The 21684-nt window shown below is 31.3% G+C and overlaps 2 protein-coding genes across 10 annotated transcripts in view; one reads left to right on the top strand and one right to left on the bottom strand.

The window, feature by feature from the left end:
* LOC143244228 (telomerase-binding protein EST1A-like) overlaps nucleotides 1-2005 on the top strand; it is a 35992-nt gene extending 33987 nt beyond the window's left edge. The window contains exon 19 of the mRNA XM_076488510.1: nucleotides 965-2005. Within this exon, the coding sequence (XP_076344625.1) occupies nucleotides 965-1095 (131 nt within the window). The 3' untranslated portion in view covers nucleotides 1096-2005. The remainder of the gene's footprint in view (nucleotides 1-964) is intronic.
* Nucleotides 716-21399, bottom strand: LOC143244229 (uncharacterized). 9 transcript variants are annotated; one of them, XR_013024976.1, is made up of 6 exons: nucleotides 21248-21399; nucleotides 17231-17390; nucleotides 15228-15358; nucleotides 12389-12546; nucleotides 10005-10165; nucleotides 716-1298 (listed from the first exon to the last, which is right to left on the bottom strand). XR_013024976.1 is itself a non-coding variant. In XM_076488511.1 (5 exons), the coding sequence occupies exons 2-5, from the start codon at nucleotides 17382-17384 to the stop codon at nucleotides 10057-10059; spliced, it is 552 nt and encodes a 183-aa protein (XP_076344626.1). In that variant the 5' UTR covers nucleotides 17385-17390; nucleotides 21248-21398; the 3' UTR covers nucleotides 7842-10056. The 9 variants fall into 9 exon arrangements, 4 of the variants coding, with proteins under 4 accessions (XP_076344626.1, XP_076344629.1, XP_076344628.1 ...); XR_013024975.1 differs by lacking the exon at nucleotides 716-1298 and adding an exon at nucleotides 7842-9355; XR_013024974.1 differs by lacking the exon at nucleotides 716-1298 and adding an exon at nucleotides 7842-9358.
* Between the last annotated feature and the right edge of the window lie 285 nt (nucleotides 21400-21684).

Raw genomic sequence — 21684 nt, forward strand, 5'->3', positions numbered from 1 at the left:
AGGTATAGGATGTATAAGAATTAACTGTAAAATAAGGTTTTTAATCAATATAATAAACCTGTTGACTATCATGATACCATTAGTAAGTTATGCAAATTGCATTATCAAAGGCTTAAACTTTTGAAGGTCAGTCCTTTGTTACAGCCCTGTGGTTCAGCATCAAGTGACTTGTCTTAAATCCACAGCATCTGATGTTCTCTTCATTCTCAACATACATGTGAAGTAAGTTGACTGTACATCCATGGACTTCCATTTTAGTCACTTTAATGTTCTCTTGGAAGAGTGAAAAGTTTGTTAAGATGTTGATATCAGATGGAGCTTATCATCCTTCTCTGAAGAATGGAAATATGGTGTTTAATCATGGCTATACAGATTGAGCAGAACCAGAAGTGGAGGAAGTAGTACCAGAGGACTTGGAACGTTACCATCCTTCACAGAAGCTTGTTGCAGTGTAAAGGTGGTGTTGGACAACCATATTTAATCATGGTTATACAGATTCAACACATCTATGGATGGAGAAAGTAGTTCCAGAGGACTTGGAGTACTGTTCTTATAAAACTTCTGTTAATCATAAGTTTATAAAAATAGACTAGTGATAACTAAGTACATTTGAAAATTTGATGGTAATATGTATTTCATCCATTATGTTAGATTAAAAATATTTTGAAACATCAGAATTTTTAGCTTTAATGGATTGCTTCTATCTGTTGTTGGATAAAGCAGGACAACATTTTTATTTTATTTTACTATGTTTATACATCCCCTAAACTATCATGGAATTTTGGTTTGAAATCATATATCTGTAAACATAACTAAAAGAATGTATGTGGCTTCAAGATAACATTGCAGTGTTGTAAGTTTTCAATTCTTAATGTTTTTACTAGTCCAAAGCTATCGGAATATAAATCTTGTTATGGTAACACACATTTCTCACAGCAATAAAAAAAACATCTTCTTCTTCTAGATGCACCGCTTCGACTTTACAGAGAAATTGTATTACTAACTGAAGATAGAAACCTGCGAGTTAAAGCACTGACACACAATGTTCCAGTACAAGACCTACCAGCTTTCCTTTCCTGGGCAAACATCAGATGAAGAAATACAAGTGCTGAAAAAGCCTCACTTTCTATCTGTTCACACTAGGCCAGTGATCCTTCAGGCAGAGTGTAGGTGAAGCAGCTGGCCATACTTGGTGTCTTCGATGTTTCTATTACTCCAAGCACCGATATTGTCTAAAGGTGTTCTGCTGTGGGTGATCCATCTATTTGTGTAGCATAGCTGCCAACTGCAGTATGATCCTATAATGGAAGGGTTTCATGTGGTTTTAAAGTTTTTTGTTTACCATGTTCTACACATTATGACTATGAAGGAACATTCTTCATTCATAAACTTTAATGATTTTAAAATATTTTTTACTTTGTGGGATCCAAACAGTGATGGTGAACTGACAATTGTCTTCAAATATATCAGTCTTTTATATTAGAACAAGGTCATGTAAGACAACAGGCTTGAACAGACCTGATTAGACTTGATCAGACCAGCCACCTGAATAATACAGGTTGTTTCATGGAGGCAGAATTATTGTGTGCCTATTTCTGTAACAGTAAATTTCAAACATGAACTGCATTATCCCAACTCTTCAGTTAAAACTGTGTATTTTTAGATATGACTGGAACAGTATTATCCACAAAGGACAGGTATTGTAATCATACAGCTTGATGAATGACCTCTGTCAAAACTTGGTCATAATGTTATCTTTACTTAATTAGTTTATATTATAAACTTATGTTCTTTACAATGATTTTGTGAGTGTGTCTTAGTTTATGAACTGATCCAGCTGAAAATATGTACAACACTGCAACCAAGGGCATAAGAATATGTTTTATTTTTGTGTTGCTAAGCACTACATTTTCAGATGAACATTTGATGTCATTATTCTGGTAATCTGCATACTGGGTACTTAATAATGTGAATAAATAAACTGTTCAGTGACCTTTGACCTTACATCTTTCATTATCTGCTTACCTTTAGATGCTGTGTCCTTGTATTAAAATTGTTTATGTATATACACAGTCATACAGTATTAATTTATGATTGGAAGAATCAATTGTGGTAAGTTAAGAAGCCATAGTTTGTGCTAGCAACTATACAGTTATGTTGGTGCTTGTGCTAAGTTGAAACTTGCAACCAGCCAACAAAATATTTTGTTAAATAATGTTAATATTTGTTGCAATGTTTCAGCTACTCAAGGTATGTGTAATTACACTGAACCTGTTTTAGTGGAGTCCATCTAACAGCTCATAACTTATCACAATCACAACATAATGGCTCTTTGTGACAAGTAGGTATGTACATTAGATGAAGAGCAGAACATGTGGTTACTTGTCTATTCATGATGTGCTAAAAACACATGGCTCCAAAAAGTTTGCCCCTAAAGAAGAAAGGTCCACCTTTCGAAAGTGCTCGGATTATAAAGGTTTCTATTTCAGTTTTATCGTGGTTACTGTTTCTAAAGAGAGTATCTCTCTCTATATATAAAGAATGACACTTACAGTCGAGTTCTAGTTTACAATACAAAAAAATAGCTCTGCTCTTTAAATTTAGTCCTAGCAAGTCTTCGTTCCATAAGTATAATGCCTGTTATGTGTAGTCTTCATATGAGAAAAAGTACACTACACTGACTGTAAAGCACAATTCATAACACAAGTGTGAAGGTAGGTGGAATTCTGAACATACGAAAAAAAAATCACCTGAAAACTAATTACGCTCTATTAAAAACAACAAATTGGAATGTTGCAATGTGCTTTAACTAGTGAAATCACTAAAGTTATTCCTTTTGATCAGGAGTGTTATTCTGAAAGTAAGTCAGAATTAACTCAGTTCTTTTATTATTATAAATACGAACATACAGAAAATGAAAGAGAAATGTTCGAAGCCAAATGCAGTAACGAGTTTTAAGCTTAGAAAGAGGAAACGATATGATAGCTAAGCTAAAATTAATTTCAATTCTGTCAAGAGATGGCGTTTTCAGCTAAAAGTTATGCTATGAGCAACAGCTACAACTGTGTACTTCGTGTTTATGTTTAAAAGAAAAAAAAACACTTTCGACTGATGTACCAGACAAGTAACTTTGGCAAAAATTTACTTCAGTGTGTGCGTACACATATAGCGAGGAAACTTAGAGGTTTAGCTCGAATTGAATTAATTCTAATGGAATCACAATTTACTGTCAAAATATGTGATTTGTTTTAATTTCGCGCGAAATTACACGAGTGCTCTCTGCGTTAGCCGTCCCTAATATAGCAATGTAGGACTAGAAATGCAGCTAGTCATCACCCCCTGCCAACTCTTACCAACGAATAGTGAGATTCACAGTCATATTATAACGCCCCCACAGCTGAAATGGCGGTCGTGTTTGGTGTGACGGGGATTTGAACCCATGACCCTGAGATGACGAGTCAAGTGTCTTAACCAGCGAGCCATCAAGACATTTAAACAACACGAGAAGTGTACGTGATACAATTTTAGTCCTCGTGTTATTTTTAAAAGAATTTTTGGCCGACTGGAGCGCTATCTATCGGCAATTAAACTTCTGAAAAAAACGTTCTTGCTTAAGGTTTCGTTAAATAAAATTTCATTACGGTTCTGTTATATTCTAACGATGCTCTTAAGTGTCTGAAATAAATTTTTCGCTTTATTAAACAAATCTATACATAGATTAACACAACTTTATTGGAAAGCCGATACGGGACTAATATTTTCCATCCTCATCGAGAGTTTTAATCTGCATTTTCACTACTCTTACTTCTACAATTTGTAATTTCCTTGATCGCCCAACTCTTACTTTTGAGAGCGCAAATATAAAAGTTTAAAAAATGAAGTTAGTTAATGAACTATCCATATCTTAAATAATTTATACAAATTTTTTCAAGTCTACTTTGGTAACCTAAGAAGGTCGAAACGTTCTTTGCTTTTAGTAAAATTGTTAATACCCATACCAACTGTTCCGCGATACATTTTTATTTCAAGTGAGTTTCTCGTCAAGAAAAAAAAAAATGTTTTCAGAAATACTGTATATCACCTGCTGCAACTAAAACATGGTGTTTCTCTATCACGGAATGATAGAAAATCAGCACCATAGAATGGATGATCTACTAATTCATGAATAAATGTGTGTACATACATTTATACCGCTTCTTAATTAGTGGAACTAGTTTAGAAATCTTACAGCAACACAAGTACTGTGTGATGAAGCTTACATTCTGTCACAATTTTTTTTTTTTACAGAATTTCTTCCAGAGTTACAGTAATCCCCAATTTTAAGCCGATTACAGCTAATTACAAATAGCACTTCTGGTACAGTCATTGCAGGATCGAATTGTGGACTGTCATTCTGATTGCACATTCTCAAACTGCAGAACACATTTTTACATAAGCAGAACGTGAACCAAGAACCTTAGGCTTTAAACATTACGTCAGTTGGCCAAATTAATAATGGAGTCAAAAAACGGATGCAAGACGTAGTTCGTTCGCAGACTTTTTTAAAATGAATTGCACAATACACCATGAATGGCCGCCACCGAGTCGAAGCTAGTTAAATATAATTTAGATATGAAAATATTTACTCTAAGTGGCGTTGTGGGCTTCGTTTATTTCCACACGGTTGAAGCAAATTTATCAACTCATATTACTTTGATAAGGAATGGATTAACACCACACTTAAATCATTTTTGAAAAGAAAATTGCTCACTAAACATCCACATTATTTATTTTGAATGGCTACAACTGTGATTATGCTATGCTTTTTTTTTAATTTACTTACTCATAATTATAAATATCAGTAGTACGGGTATTACATTTTATGGTGCCCCTAGTGAGAGGATAAACAATGTTAATAACGTGCTTTTGTAACTTTAAAAATATTGTAATCACACTGGAATTATGACCTACCATCATGAAGATGAAATGTTTGCCAAATTTAAGAAACACGGTTACACACGATATTTACAAAATTAGAAATCTGGATTGGAGGAGTTGAATCCCACTTTTATAAAACATAGCCAAGCGTATCTGAAGTTCGTTTCTAGCAATTTCGCATGTAACGATTATTAATTATTCTCGGATTCATACCTGGACATTGGAAAGCGGCACGGTCAAAATAGTATAGTCGTTGATTTTGTGGCTCAGATTGAATCAACAGCTGCATCTAGTATGTAAACACTTTTGTGGTAAGTTGGTAATTTGTATGTAAAGTTTTGCTTGAAAATTATGATATACTGACCAGTAAGTGCCCATTTCTTTGCATGTCACCAGTTTTCAAAATGGCGGTTCACACTATAACAAACATTGTCCATACTGTTGTGGTTTGCAAAATATTCAACAAATCTTCATGAGAAGACATTTGTCAAGCCCAGATACATTCATCGTCCAAGAATTATAAAAACATGAGTCATTAGCACAAATCAGTCCTAAAAAGTGGGATGACGTGACAGTTTCTGTAATGGTCACATTATCAACATTTAATACTGCCTAGGGGGAAGAGGTCTCCATCTGGCTACTTTGCAACTGTAGCCTCTACTGTAGAGATAAAATATAAATCATTACACTTCTTAAATCAGCAAAAATCAGTTTTCTGTCGCGACTAAAACTGGACTAACTGTAGCCATTATGAACAGCGTTAATGCAAGTAAACATATTGAGAAAGTGAAAATATAAATATTTGAGCGGAATGTATGAGGAAAGAATAGCGCACGATGACAATGTGGTTGAGTAAGTATACTAGAAAAATTTACTATATAGATACATATTTCAACTTCGGATCTCAGCAGCGACGTGCCAAAATAGAATTGCGCTTATACACACACACACACATTTAGTGTCACTTAGACATAATTTAGTAATTAATTAGCTTCCACTTGATCAATGGCGGCTTCCGCTTAATCAAATTTAGTAATTTCTCTATTTACGATGAATGTGCAGTACCATTGGCCTGATATTCTTGTAATGATCACACGATTTATGAAAACTTAGGTGACCATTTCATTGTATATATATATTTCAGTCGACTAATAATATTGATACGCACTAAGCCGAATGGAGACCGCTGATATACGATATTGGTGTTAAGCCGGAAGGTACATGTTGATTCACGAGATAAAACTAAACATGTCGCTGTTAAGAAAATCGCTCATGTGAACGTATCTCCTCTAAAATCACAAGTTAAATATTACCGCGTAACTAACACACGTCACATTCAATTCTTCCTCACTCGAGCTGAACCTTATTTTTATATTTCATGATTCTACTTACATAGTCTCAATTATGACTACATTTAATAAACACAACCGATTTCATCTAATCAAGCTTTGTACAAGCAGCTTGAAGTATCATTCAAACATCTCAAAGGTTGATGTATTCTACTGAACTCTTCAATCAAGTCTAACACTTGCAACCAACATCACAGAAGTCATGTTTTCTAAAATTATTTTACACCTAATGATTGGTAGTTTTTTTAACCAAATGTTATAAATGTAAACACTGATAGTGGTTTTGTTCGTGTAAATAAATTAACTTAGTTTACAGTAATGATACCTGACAACTCCAGCCATTGAGTACATGCAAGCCACTTGGTTAGTTCTAAGACTAATGAAAGAAACACAAATTAACTGTTAAGCAATAACCTTTACACATTTTATACAATTAGAAATTATAAAATAAGAATTAATTTCTTCAATAACCTTTTTGCAAATTTCATTTCTAGCCAATATTTTTTTGAAGTGTGAACTGAAAAGGTTAAATCATTCTAACCATCATTTTTTAAGGATAAAACTGTACTTTAAAACACCAACTTTTTACTTTAAATATGGGTTAATATTTACAACAGCAAGAAATCTAATAACCTGAGCACAGTCGAAGTTACCTTCCATTTTTGGCATGAAATATGAATGTACAGAACATTCCTTGTACTAAGTGAACTTTACATGTGTATGTGTATCTATATGCATCCACACCACCAACACTGCATTATTTTAAATTTACATTCTATAATAAGTCATCGTTTGGGCCTTATATGAAAACCTCAAATTGAAACTATAATTACCAACATGGCTGTGTCAACATTAAATGTATGAGTGATGGCTGTTACGGAATTGTGGTTTCTACAAGATCCATATAAGATTGGATATTTAGCAGGAACTCTTATTATTAAACTCAATTCTATATATACTGGTCTTTCTGAGCATGTGCAATACATCCCATGATCAACAAATACTAAGTCACATAACTAAAAATTCAAAAGCATTTTTGAATAAACTGATTTTAAATTTCATGGCTAAAGCCTGTAAAACTTACTATGGACTGGTAGTAAACTGTAAAGTTTTTCTCAGCTGTGAAAATCTATAATACACAGTACTTCTGTGCACACTATCAACAAGTGGACTCAAATATTGATTCACATATAGTCTGTCCAAAGAAATCGACCAGAACTACTGTAGCTGCTGTATTAGAAACACTAAATAAAAAACTGAAATAAATGTTAATTTTCAGTAATGTACTTGAAATAATATCAGTGCTCACTTTACTTCAGAAAGGCATGTTTCCCAGAATATATTCCCCATACAATGTAATATGGTATTTAAAAATCAAATGCATGCTAATTTCCATGCTTTTTCCAACATAAGATAGTATAACTTTTGGTGGTAAACGTTACTATGGTAAGAATGTTTTGAAGTAGCAGTGAACCAAATTTTTAATTAAAAAGATAACCGAGTTTCTACCTCAATAACTTCTGACATTCTCCTATAGTATCATGAAGTTCTTCACATAAAGGAAAATAGTAAAACTGTATCCAAAGTTGGCTTTATTTCAAAAATCACAAACAAGACAGGGCAAAAGAAACTGGCGACACTAAAATTTGCAGTTAATATCCCAGTTAGCTTTTACATCTATTGATCACATGAGAATAAAGAACGTACGAGAACTTGGATTAACTTTTAATATTCCTTATTATTTAAATACTGCTGAGAGTCAGTTTAAAAGTTTCTATTTCACTACCAACTTTAATAAACTTACACAATGTTTTATTTAAACTGTTAAAAAAAGTGTAGACTTTGACTTGAGACATGTAACATTCTTTTCAGTTATTACCAAACTATTTTAAGTTGAAAGATAAAATGAATCTTGAAAAAAATTAAATTTATAAACAAACAAATTTACTTTAAATCTCATAAAAATACATCATAGAGCAAAGATAAAACCACTTCATTTGACTAACCAGACATTTGAAATTAAAATGAAACAGCTAACCAAATTTACTTCAGCTGACTAATTCCATGTTTATTAAACTTTGAAGTTTTAGTGAAAAAAATTAAAATATGTTTTTGTTAAACAAAATATGAATCAAAAAGATTAGTTTTCTAAATGTGTTAACCAACTTTATCTTAGCATTTTTAAAGATATCTAAATTAGATTTGGTATACTTGACAAATTATTTGATAACCTTTATACATCAAATGGTAGATGTTCATTTACTGAAGAAAGCCATCATCATAGTTTTTCATTTAGTTATTACAACTTACTATGTTAAGTAAATAAAGATGAACTGGACATAACAAAACAATATGGACTTTCAGTGATAAATAATTTTAAGCTGTTTTAACACTATGCTATACGTTACTTTTAAGTTATAGTACTGGTATAGTATTATTCTAAGTATTTTTACCCATTAGCACACAAAAAAAAGATAACTGGAACTTCTTTTCCATTGTATTTGTTGAACAAGTTTAATCATTAAAACAATATAAGATACAATAAGACAGTTTGCATTACATTCTTTTACATCAGGTTCAAAATTAAGGCATAACAGAAAATCACAAGGACCATTGAACAAGTCAGGGCCAACTGATTACCTGTCAACCATTCATCAAAAATAGTACAATACTCAGTTCTTTCACTTAACACAACTTCTTATGAAATATCTGTTCCAAAGTAAGAGAATACAGCTCTCCAATATCAGATATGCACCTAACAACTCAAAGATAAGGTCTACTACATCTTACAGAAAAGAACAGCAGACCATCAGAGAATACTGTTTAAGATTAAATAAAAAATAAACATGAAATTATGGACTACATGCAATTTGTTGGTAGCCATTTCTGAGTTAATTACAAAAATCAACACCAAACAAGTGTAGGAAGGGGGAAAAAAGTTAAACCTCCTTTCTCCCACGGCAACAACCTTCACCACAAAACTTCACACATCTAAACTCCAACTAGTTTCACTGTGACAAAGCCACAGGGCAGCTCAGTCCACTCTGATAACAGGTTTCCAACATATTCTGAAGTCATCATCAACTATACTTCTTGAAAAAATCCACAATAATATTTTCTCATTTAGAAATTCAAAAACATTTTAAATACCAGCTAATAAAAATCAATGCTCTATATGTAAAAAATAAATTTTGAAATAGTTTTCAATTTGAAACTGTAATGTTTTACTGATTTCACTGCCAACCTCTGCTGAGAATTGTAATACAGGCCCCCCAGTGAGCCACAGCAAACAAGTTGTTTGAAATAAATTTTTTCTCTAAAAATGTAGACATATGCAACTTTTATGCTATTCATAATAAATGCAAACTTCACCACCCACGTGTAAAACGTCTGCGAAGAAATCCAGTACTTTGTTTACAATAACAAATTTTAGCATGGTAGAAAATTATAGAATATCATGACTAAAGCACTCAAACTTCTGCAGCAATTATTTTGGCTAAACACTTAGGTTTTAAAGCTTATTTTAAGCAAATGTAAGAGAAAAAAAGGATCAGATTGAAAATATACATTTTTCTTAAGATTTCTAATATTTTGCTGGGAGGCCTAGTAGTAACACCTACACAGAAGATAATCCAAAGTAGATAAACATCTCACCAACATCAAAATTCAAGACATTCAGAGCACAAACCAACCAGTCTTGACTGGCCTGCAACTAGCGTGTTAGAGGCTGAGTCTCACCTGTGCTAAACGACCAAGAGGCTGTGACGTGGGTAAGCAGAAGAGGTTATGCCTAGAGTTCACAATCTCTGGCAATATGGCCAAACTCATTACAGTTGTAGCACTTGCTGCCAGTTTGAGTGGATCGACAGTTACGAGCAATGTGTCCTTTTTCATTGCACCTGGTTCAGAAAAATAAATTCAAAACATTTACACATAAACAGCTTCATTCTGTATTTAAACTTTTTTAAAAGTACAATAAACAGAGTTCCCACACTTTCAAATGAAAAAAAGTTACCAAAAATTTAAAAGAACAAATCCTAAATAAGTGTCAAAACAATATAAACTATGTAATACATATGAACACTGAGGATCTATGGGCAGAAGATATTTTTCATAAAAATCTTAATATTTCTGTAGCCTTCTAGATCTCACCACATCTTTTAAAACTGAAAATAAAATAGATAAGTGTGTACTGAAAATAATGCAATTTTATACATCATTTGACAGATTAAGTTTTTGCTTATAAACAATATTGGATAAAATGTCAGAGACAACTACTGGCAATTTGTGAAAGAGGCAGTTTTGGCAAATGGGTCTGACTATCAGACTGTTGCATATGAAATGCTAGATTTTTAAAGGAGAATGTGAAACAAGTATATCTTTTTGTTGTTTAATTCATTTAATAAAAATAAAATTCTTTAGGCTCAATACACTTCTACCAACAAGTTGTTAGTTTATAAGTTTCATCTTTAAAGAACTGAACATCCTTTGATGCAATGAAGTTTCTGAAGGCACTTTCAATTGACCTTTGGTTTGCCAACTTTTTCCCTTTTTAAACATTTTGACATGTTTTTAACGTGATTATATGTAGGGAAAAGAACTGACAAATATGGTGGATGAGGTGAAGTTGCACACTGACATTCATTTAGTTTTGGACAGTAAAACACAAAAAATGAGGCCAAGCATTGTCATGACCAATAATGGGTCCACTGCAATTAACAATTAGATGTTTTAATGACACCTTTTAATGCATAATTTCAAATTCACAACATTTCTATACTGTGATTGTTTCCACTAGGTTTAAAAATTAATAATGGATCACATCTGCCCATAATCACCAAACACTGACCAACATAAGTTTATGGTGAAGAGCTGGTTTTGGTGCTTATTAATAGTTAAGTCACTGTCCCAAAGCCTTACATCAAAGGTCAGCTTAAAAGTATGTATTATCTTAAAATGTTTATTTCAATACTATAAAAGCAATGTTCTGATTATTTATTTTAGCCCTATAGTTTTTACCTCTGTTCCCTGGATCCCTTTTACCAGTTTGATAAAATTAAAAAAAGGGGGATTGAAACTTCAAAATTTTATCAAAGATTCTGACAACTAAAAAGCAGATATTAACTTACAGGTTCTTTTTAGGTTTTAACAAGTTAGTTATATATTTATAGGGAAAACATATTACAAAGACTAGGTACCAAAACATCTTAAGTTTCAGCTAGTTAAACAAATAATTTGTGATATAACGTGCTAACACTGAAGTGTCATGAAGTAGTTTTCTACCATTCTTAATCTATTATCTCTAAAGCTTACACGTGTGTGTGTGTGTGTGTGTGTGTGTGTGTGTGTGTGTGTGTGTAAACACCCACCGAATTTTTCTGAACTACTGTACCTTAATTTTAATATTAAAAAAGATTTTTAACCACTAATAGCATGAAACTAAGACAATATCATCCAAAAATGATTATTTTATGATTAAAGGAAGTTGTAAACTGATTTTCAACAATATTAGCTATAAACAAATCATCTGAGCACATTTAAAAATGCTAAACTCTCACGTGTCAAGTAGTTTGGAAATATATAACAACTAAAACACTTGTTATTGCTCCATGGAATGATGGGTCCTAATAATATTGAAATTGCAGTAAAAGCACTTTTACACTAAGTTCTAATTCTAATAATTACAATGCTTCATCCCACAGCTCTGGGTCATTCTCAGGTAATTTATATCCAATGTCAATGTTACTCTTATTTGATGCTGATCTAACATGAGCCAAAAAGATTAAAATCAGAACTTAGTTACTGTAAAAGCTGTTGTTATTGGATATTTTCATTAATTATTCAGGTCACTAAATAAAATAGACAAAATGATAAACATTATCAGCTACTTAACTATATCTATAAGGAAAGAAAACCAAAATACTCTAAATGAATGAAAGAAAAATATAACTTGGCTAAAGAAGTAAGTACACTGACATGGTTATAACCTGTATTTGAGAACCAGAAAACAATGTATAAAAAGACATTCAAATAAAAGATAATACCTTTATTAAGATGTCTATATTTTAAAGTGTCCAAGTGTGGACATCACAGAAACCTCTGTTTCTTAGCTCTGTACTCACCGGTAGCAGACCGTGTTATCAACATCACCACCTTCAACTGCTTCTGGGCAATCACGACTTATATGTCCAGTCTCTCCACAGTTGTAACACTTGCGGTCATCCCTGTCCCCTTCTCGGCAGTCTCGTGAAATGTGACCATTCTTGCCACAAACGTAACACTGAAATGTTCACATCAACTTAGGAACATTCTAAGTATTAAGAAGTATTGAATGAAAGTTAAAAACATGTAAATATTATAAAAATATTCCTGTAACAGAACAATTAAAACTCTCCAAAACCTTTAATTTAAAGTTCACTCATACAAACATGAATAATACACTATTAAATATTGTTACATGTACTCATCATGATGTTAGGTTTCTCAATAATCAAGTTTAATTGACCTTTAGGTCAGTTAAATCTTTTTTTTTTATTGAGCTTCGGGCACAACAGTAAAAACTTTTTATGAAGGGCATTGTCAACTATTATGTACTTTAAACCACGTTAGGACTCAAACTTCATTATCTCTTTATATGTAAACCAATTTTTTATAATCATGTAAATGAAAACAAAACAATTGTTTAAACCAAGTACCCAAGATAAATTATCATGACATTTCACAGTTAAACTACAACATTAAAGTACATTAACATTATATGATAAATTAATCAGAACATGTGTGACCCAGCCAACAAGCCACAATATATGTATGAAACTGTTATACAGCCTGCATTAAGTATAATAACTGTTTAAACTAATGGCAGTTACCAAAATATGGTGCATGGACATGAGTATTGAAAATGGTCATATTCTATAAAATGCTTTACATTTAATTTGTACCACGAACATGATGAACTTTCCAGAACAATAAGTGAACTTTATTAATATGTACATTTGTAAACTTTTTTTTATTATTTTATCAAATGTCAGTTGTGGTATTATTCCTTCTGTTAAGACATTAGTATATAAATTATAAAGTTATAAACACTTTCAATGCTGTGAATACTAAGTCACACTGAACTTTTACAATAACTTTGTAATATTTCTCCTGATCAAGGAATGTTTGTTTGAAAAGTTTTGATTGTTCTTTTGTTTTATTTAATTATATCAAACTGTTTTTTCAAGTATCATTTCAGATGCCAGTTTATAAATGTTGACCTTGAACAAGAGACATCCCAACTATATTTTAATGTTTGTTTGTCCAATAATGACATGTATACTCGCAATTTCTAAAAGTTTCTCTTAAAACTGTAAATCAACAATTGTATACACAATAACTTGTGTAATTTGTTTTCAATGGTTTATACTCCTACTGTGACAATGGAGACCCAACTCAAGTTCACATAGTAGATTGTAAAAATCACTAAATTACTTTTAATAATGTGCATCTCCACAAAGTTTCACTGTAAGAAACATTAGAAAAAAACTTTTAAACAAAAAAAAAATCAGATTTTGCAATTAATTAGTTAACTAAAGATTTGTTCGTGATTTTGATTCTGATGTTTTACACTTCAAATATTGATCAGTGTTATTTTAATTGTTCATAAAGTGAGCACATTTGACTAGGCTTAGTGGCACAAAAGGTTTTGATACACATTTGAATAACCTGTAAACTTTACACTAATAAGAACTATTCATGTAGTTCTTTTACAAATTTTCTCTCCACTCATGAAACAAAAGACATTTCTTTAAACAGCTACAATAAAACTGGTGAACCATAGGTGGCCAACAATGTGATATTTCTATATTGTAGATGCATTTTAAATGTTACCCATTCAAACTTTAATATTTCCAGGTTTACTTTGGAAGGAACAGATAAATAGGAATGTGAAGTCTGTAGTTCAACACTATCACACATTTTATGTTTTAAGAAAGAAATTTCATAAGAATTATTTTGGATGATAAATAATAAATTTTCAAATATTACTGTCAACAGAAGTAATTAATATTACAGGAAAAAAATTAATAACTACCACAAATATTAAACAGATCATTTTTCTCAAAATGGTTGTTAGATTTATAAAATGTAATTCCTGAAAGTAATAACTGACAAAACCTAGCATTTATTAATCACTAGCTTACAGAGCCAGAAAACATTAGTCATGTGATTTGTGTCAACTCCCTTAGATACATGTGTAGCTTTGCACAAAATTCAAAACAAACCTAACCCTCAGATACAAGATTTTAGAATACAAAAAATGTAAATCACACACAAAGAAATCCAAATATAATTGTTTAAAAAAAAACATTAGTTAAGTCTTTAAAATGTACAGCCTATATCTGAGAAAGAGATAACACCTAACTCGTATGGTTTGGGTAGAACCAAATATTCAACACTAACAGTAAATTTGTTATTCTACAGTATTCTGTTATACAGTTTTAAACATTTGTTGTTATTTTACTAAATGTCTATTAAAGTATATTTATATCTGCTTTTTCCCTTACATCCATTGAAGTGCATGTACATTTAGATAGCAAGAATATCAAATTTCACAATAGACAAAACCCGAGTCCAATTATAACAGATATCATAGGTAAGTTTCATATAAACTTTAAACTATATTTAAAACAAACATTATATAAGGTCTAAACAATACTATGGTGTTCAGGAGAGGACATGAAAGAGAAAAGTGCCTCTTGAACCACTTACTATTCTGCATTCACAAGATATCTGAATGAGCACAACTTATTGTCTTAAGACCATGACATGCGTTTCCTCCTTGTTCCAAACAATACAAACTTTTGTAAGGTAATGTTAAAGCATGTATAGCAGATAAAGTGACCATCTTTAAAGTAGCAAAAGGTTGAAATGATACCTTAATACCAAGTGTAATTATCAAAAAAAATCAGAGTAACTCACTTTCACTTTTCGGTCATCTTGCTCACAGTCACGAGAGATATGGCCTTGATTACCACATGTATAGCAGGTTTTATCCTGTTCCCTGCATTCTCGTGCAATGTGGCCAGTCCTTCCACAGCTATAACATGAAACTAATAAAACAAAAACGATAATTTTAGTAACAAAATTATACATCTAAACCAAAAAGAATTGTTTCAGTTTTTTGAAGAAAAATAGCCTCCTTTATTAACTTGGACCAAACAAAACTCTGGTATTATTAACATAAGTAACAAGACTTCTTAATATATATAAATGTTGTACACCTGATCAAATTATTTATAAAAGAACTGAGTTATGTGACCAATTATTTATCTTATCGATTTGAAAACTTCCACGATATTTGGAGGAACTGAAATGTGAAATAATTAACACGTGCAATTAAAACAATTGAGCATGAACAAAAATATAAAATCAAGATTATATTTAACAATTAGGCATTTCTTAAAATCCCTTCACAAAGTACAATGATGATACTTTGGTCCTACCCTTTTTCAATAAAATACATTTTATGTACAAATGTACTTACACTTATAACACCATTCAATATACCATTAATTATCAAAACATTTTGTAAACTACCAGTATCTACGCAATCAGTAACCTCAAAAAATGTTTTAAAAAAAATACTAAGTTTCTTCAATAGCTGACTCGTACCAATAAATATGAAATGTTTAATTTCTCAATCTGCAACATTTGAATAATGTACCAATCACTTTTAAGCCTAACTTCCTCACACGCTATACTACCAACTGATAAGCACTTTTCACTATCTCAGAGAAACCTTGAATTTCTCATTTTCGCTGTTTTCAGCATTTCTTATTCTTTTCTCATTGAAGACCAAAGAAACTTCATGTAAATTTACTTCTTAACTCACTGAAATAATTTTTGATTATTCTGACTTCTGTCATAGCATACATATTTCAGTAGTTTTGAAAATCTGGGATATCCTAATTATAAGAAAATTTGAAGACAAGTCACACATTTTATATATATAGAGCCAAGTCCAAAACTTATGCAATGAATCATGGTAATTAGCTATGGTAATGACACAACCTCTTCGTAGTGAACAAAAACACTAATACACATTAATGCTACAGCTAGTGATGGATGTACTTTTCATGCTTGAATATGATAGTACTGTAGTTGATATAATGAAAATTGTGGTAGTATAGTGGAAATAAACTGTATAAGCCTTTTAGGTTCTTCTATAATGATTAGTTTCTTTGATCTCTTTACACGTAATATAGGAAAAGGAGTGTTGTTCATTAGGGATGAATCACGTATGTCAGTAAAGTTCTTTTAATGTTGTCTAACTTAAAATGTGATGAATTAAATCACTAATAATAACAGTAATAAAGTTAGTAATAATTAATCTTAACTGTATGAAAACAGTGGATCAAATCTTAATATTGACAGTAAAACCATAAACTAAGTCACCCTTCTTACTATAATTTACTCTGATATTGATAGATGATTTATTTAATTCCAGTAACCTAGATTTTATTACTTGTTTAAGTATTTTGAAATTGGCCTGTCCAACAAATCAGACAAAAGCCACTTAAGTAAAAAATCATTTTCAACCCAACAAAAGTTCAAATTTGTAAACAAAAATAGAGAAAATGTAATACAAAGGTCCCCCAACTATAACAGCCAATCACAAGCAAGCTATATAGAAAAGGAAAAATCAGTAATGTCTGAACAGACTAAGTGCAGAACACAATCTCAAAAATATCTATGAAAGTAATCTTACTATTCAGTCAAGTACAAGGACATTCGAGAAATTTAAATTGATGCTTTACCTTACTTGCAGTTACAAAACTGCCACTTCAATTACCTAAATATATTCCCATGTTGTACATTTTCCCTTGTTTGTTTTAAAAACTCTGAAGTACATTAATTTAACTGAAACAGAGGCGAGATTCGTAGACATATAGCTTCACCTTAAACTATAACATTTTCTTTACCTCGCTGGGCACCACGACCACCCCGAAAGCCACCGCCACCACCATTACCACCACGTCCTCTGTATCCTCCTCCACTTCCTCTTGCATCTCCTTGTGTACACTCTCGAGCAAAATGTCCAGTACGGTGGCACTTATAACACTCACTGGAACTCATGATGGACTGTAGAATAATGAATTTGCCTATACTAACATTACTTTCTTGAAAATGTGTATTAGCTCTTCTCTTGCTCTTTACTAAATCCAAGGAATATTTGTTAAATCTACATGCCTCAGGTAACAATCTTTAAATGGATTCTCAGATTAGACCAACACTAAGTCTCCTACTCCACCGTTTTATTCTCATAAGATATAAATGCATATAAAATCATAATACTGTTTTAATACAACTGTCAAAGAGGGTTGATTTTAGTGGAAACATTTTGGCTGCATTACTTTGCACTCTGCAATACAAAATATAAAATTTTGAAACTGTGATACCTCCCTTTAATGTATTTTAGTTCTTAAACTTTGCTGCAACATACCATTTCATAAAAACAAAGAACGCTCACTTGTTATTTATTGTGGGCACAAATTGTTAATTTTTGTCTTCTCATTAAATAAACTACATAATTATTTCTGTTGTCCACCATGGTTAACTGACTCCAAATTTTTGAGTTAGAAGCCTTCACGCTTACACCGAGTCACTGGAAGATTACAAATACGGTTTTTTTCTCAATAAAACTAATGTCCATTTTAAAATTCTGCTATCAATGACAAAAGAACAAACCAAAAATAGTAAAATAATGTAAAAACCAGAATCCCTTTTAATAAGTCACAAGAATTCCTTTTGTAAGACCAATCAAATGTATATTACCAACTTTTAATTTTTTGCTATGTTTTTATTTGATCAATAAAATAGTTACCTACTTCTTATAAAAAAATAACTATAGATTACATAAATGTTACAACAGAAACACAGCATCAAGAAAAATATAAAAACTATCTTCATAATTTAAATTACTGCCAATTATTTCTTTAAGCAACATTCAACCTTCAAGTGTGTATTTACCAAATTTTTGAAACCTTGTAAATAAAGAAATGTTGCACAGAATGATTAACTAGTTGAATTATTTCCACTTGGAGCAAAAACTTCAAGATAAGAATGGAAGCGTTACAAGACGCTTACAATAACTCCTCAAGTTGTTCTTTTCAACAAAATGCTGTAACAGTGCAAGATTAATGGTATTAGAAATAAGAATTAAAACAATGTTGAAAGAATGTTCACTTAAGTGTAAGTCTTCACATCCATGTTTAGCTAAAAATTAATAAACAATTGTAACTTAAAAAACAAACCATTATATGAGCTATTCTACTAATTAACAACTATACATGTCTAGTCTGCACCTTGTCCTCCATAACTCAAGTCTCACGTATTTTCAATCTTTTCATTCCACCAGTGTGACTCAGGTTATGCCTTCATATTGATATGTTTCTCATACTAAAAGCATCAAAGCCTGTATACAGTGTTTCACATCTCAGCAGATAGATTAGATGACCATTTTATTAATAGTGTATGACATATCTGTCAGGTCTCATCTTCAATAGAATTAGTTTACCTATATACAAGTGTAACAGGTAAAGCAATGAATTTATTTTTGTTCTTGCATATACCAACAGCAATTAACAAGATAGCAATAATACAGAACTTTAGTGACTAGCATTAAAATACGCAAAGACATAATACAAAAATGTTGGGTTTAACAAATTTCAGTCTTAAAACTTAATATAAGATAAAGAAAAAAATAGTATGCTATAAACAAGTTATTTTTTCCTTTATCAAGATATTTACTGCTTATGCATTTCTTAAACACCCGTGTTTCTCAAGCCAGTTGCAATACAAGTATGAATTACTATTATATACTTCTATTTAGAAAACACAAGGGAACGTAAGATTAGCATATGACTGTTTTCAAAAATGATTATAATCACTTCATTAACAAAAATATTAACACCATAACAAATATGTTATACAAACCAATCAAATGTTTTATTACTAAATATTCAACTTTTATTTATTTACACACATGCACACATTTACAAATACTTCAATTACTTTAACCAGGAAATTCACTTAACAGTTCAGATAGAGGCTATTATAAATGTATACTATTACAAAATATGCCATATTGTACACACAAGGCATTGATAAAGAAGGCTTAATATTGAATTCCATTTTAAAACAAACCTGTTAAGCCAAATGTTTGGCAGGTGAATGTCCCATTAACAAAAAAACATCTTTTACAAACCAGTGATAATTTAAACCAGGAACTTTACTTTTTTGTAAATTCAGGAAATGTTCACACAAGAACTTTCATTTCATAAGCTGTGTGGGATTTCCACCAAGTCAGCTTCCAAATCAGGATTTACTTAAAATCTGATAACCATGCCTTCTTGTTACTGTTAGGCCTTAGACATTATATCCCAAAGACATGGTAGGTTCTATAAGTCAAACATCTGGAAAATTTGTTCTCCCACAATGCAATGTACACACAGAAACCCAAGCAAGCAAACAGCATGACAAAGGGGAAGTTTTGTTCATTCCATACACTTGCCCACTATTGAGACTTGTAAGTGATATTTTATTTCAAAACTGCAAGGATGACGAATAACTATAACAAGTGAAAAAACCCAAACTTTCCTTCTATTTGATACCCAGTCAAGATATTGAAAGAAGCATGTTGTGGTTGGAAGCTATCAACTGGAGAACACAGGAAGCAAGAGAAAAACTGGAATTAAACCATGCACATTCAGCTCATTTTGTATATCATGTAAATGTTGTCTTACAATTTTTAACACAATGTAACTGTCCACGAGTTGGCAGGATGCTGGTATGGACAAGAATCAAGATCAATTAATTACAACTTTACCCAATATCTCATTGATGTTATGTTTAAATGATTCTCCATGTTACTGACAAGATAAACAATTGAAGAATTTCCATAACAGCTTCAACAGTAACATATGTATAGGGTAGACTTATGTAAACTACAAACATCCAACTGTATTTGCTTTGATATTATTTGTCCCTTTATCAAAATGGTGATCCACCAACCTGGCAAAAATCATGACTGTAATGCCACAATGGCCTAAAGAATGTGCAACTTGTCAACTGTCAATATAAACACATCAATTATGAATAAAATACAGACTGATTTAGTGTAATGTATCAAGTTTGCATCGAAACAGTGCCAAATCTATGCAAGAGGTTAATTCTATACAATGTATGGAAAAATCAACAATTGTAAGAAAAAGTTACTTTTAATGTGTATTAATTAAAAAACTAAGCGAAAATTTACATTAACTAGAAAACATTCTTAATGTAATTATTATTTTAAACATACAAGTTATCAACCCATCCTTTAACTTAAGGGGAATTAACGTGTTAACCATAATGCAATGCACAGTAATTTTAATAATAGTTTCATTTTTTTGAATTAAGCACAGATACACAATGGACTATCTGTGCTTTAGTAATATTATCAGCCAAAAATTCAAAATTCGGAGCTATTCAAAGTGATAAATAAAAATATCCTTTTCGTTTAACTTCAACGTTAAACTAAGTTACAGTGAGTGAATAGTTAAATTATTACTATAATATAAAACTATATACTATACTTTCAATTTCATTAGTATTACTAAGTCTTGTTGAACTTGTATTAACTTAGCTATCACTTAAAGTATATTATACAAAACAAAAGTGAGCGAACAAAAGACCCTTAGAAATTACAACTTACAGGTCTATCACTTAAACGTTAAGCCTTAATATAAAGTCAATAGGCCTAGTGAAGCCCAAATCGGTATAATATAATAAAAAGTTCCAGTTCCAAACGATTAAGTTGTAATTACGGTTTATACATAAAAACAAAATTGCCAACTTTTTAATTTTTACTTCAGTAGATACTTTTTCATATTTAAACGACTTAAAAATATTTTTGTTGCTCTTTGTCGAATGTAAAATCAATATATAAAACTATCTACCTGCCTGAAGAAATCGCACACAAATCCTCAACGAAATCGTCTCAAAATGGAAGAAATGCCACTTTCTGATAACGCGCCTCACACGTGGGACTTTTGCACACGAACCTTTGAAATAATCAAACTGCCATCTAGTACCGTCAATTTGATATAATTTCAAGGTCTCCAGTGCATGCAAACTGTTTCGAAAATAAATTCCCTGAGAGAATTTTCAACATTGTCTTTCATATAATTAAACTAAGACTTTATAAAAACAAATAATTGCAGCATGTTAGAATGTTTCAAAACTTTCAACTAGTACCATTAAAGTGTTAATAAGTGTTAATTAAATAATATTTCAAATAGTATATATTAACAGGTATATATTTTTATAAATGCTCTTAATAATAAATATCGGATACCTTGGGAGTTATAACTTGCACACTGCTTCTAAAATAACT

This window comes from Tachypleus tridentatus, chromosome 2 (genome assembly GCF_004210375.1).
Source record: "Tachypleus tridentatus isolate NWPU-2018 chromosome 2, ASM421037v1, whole genome shotgun sequence".
Lineage (NCBI taxonomy): Eukaryota > Metazoa > Arthropoda > Merostomata > Xiphosura > Limulidae > Tachypleus > Tachypleus tridentatus.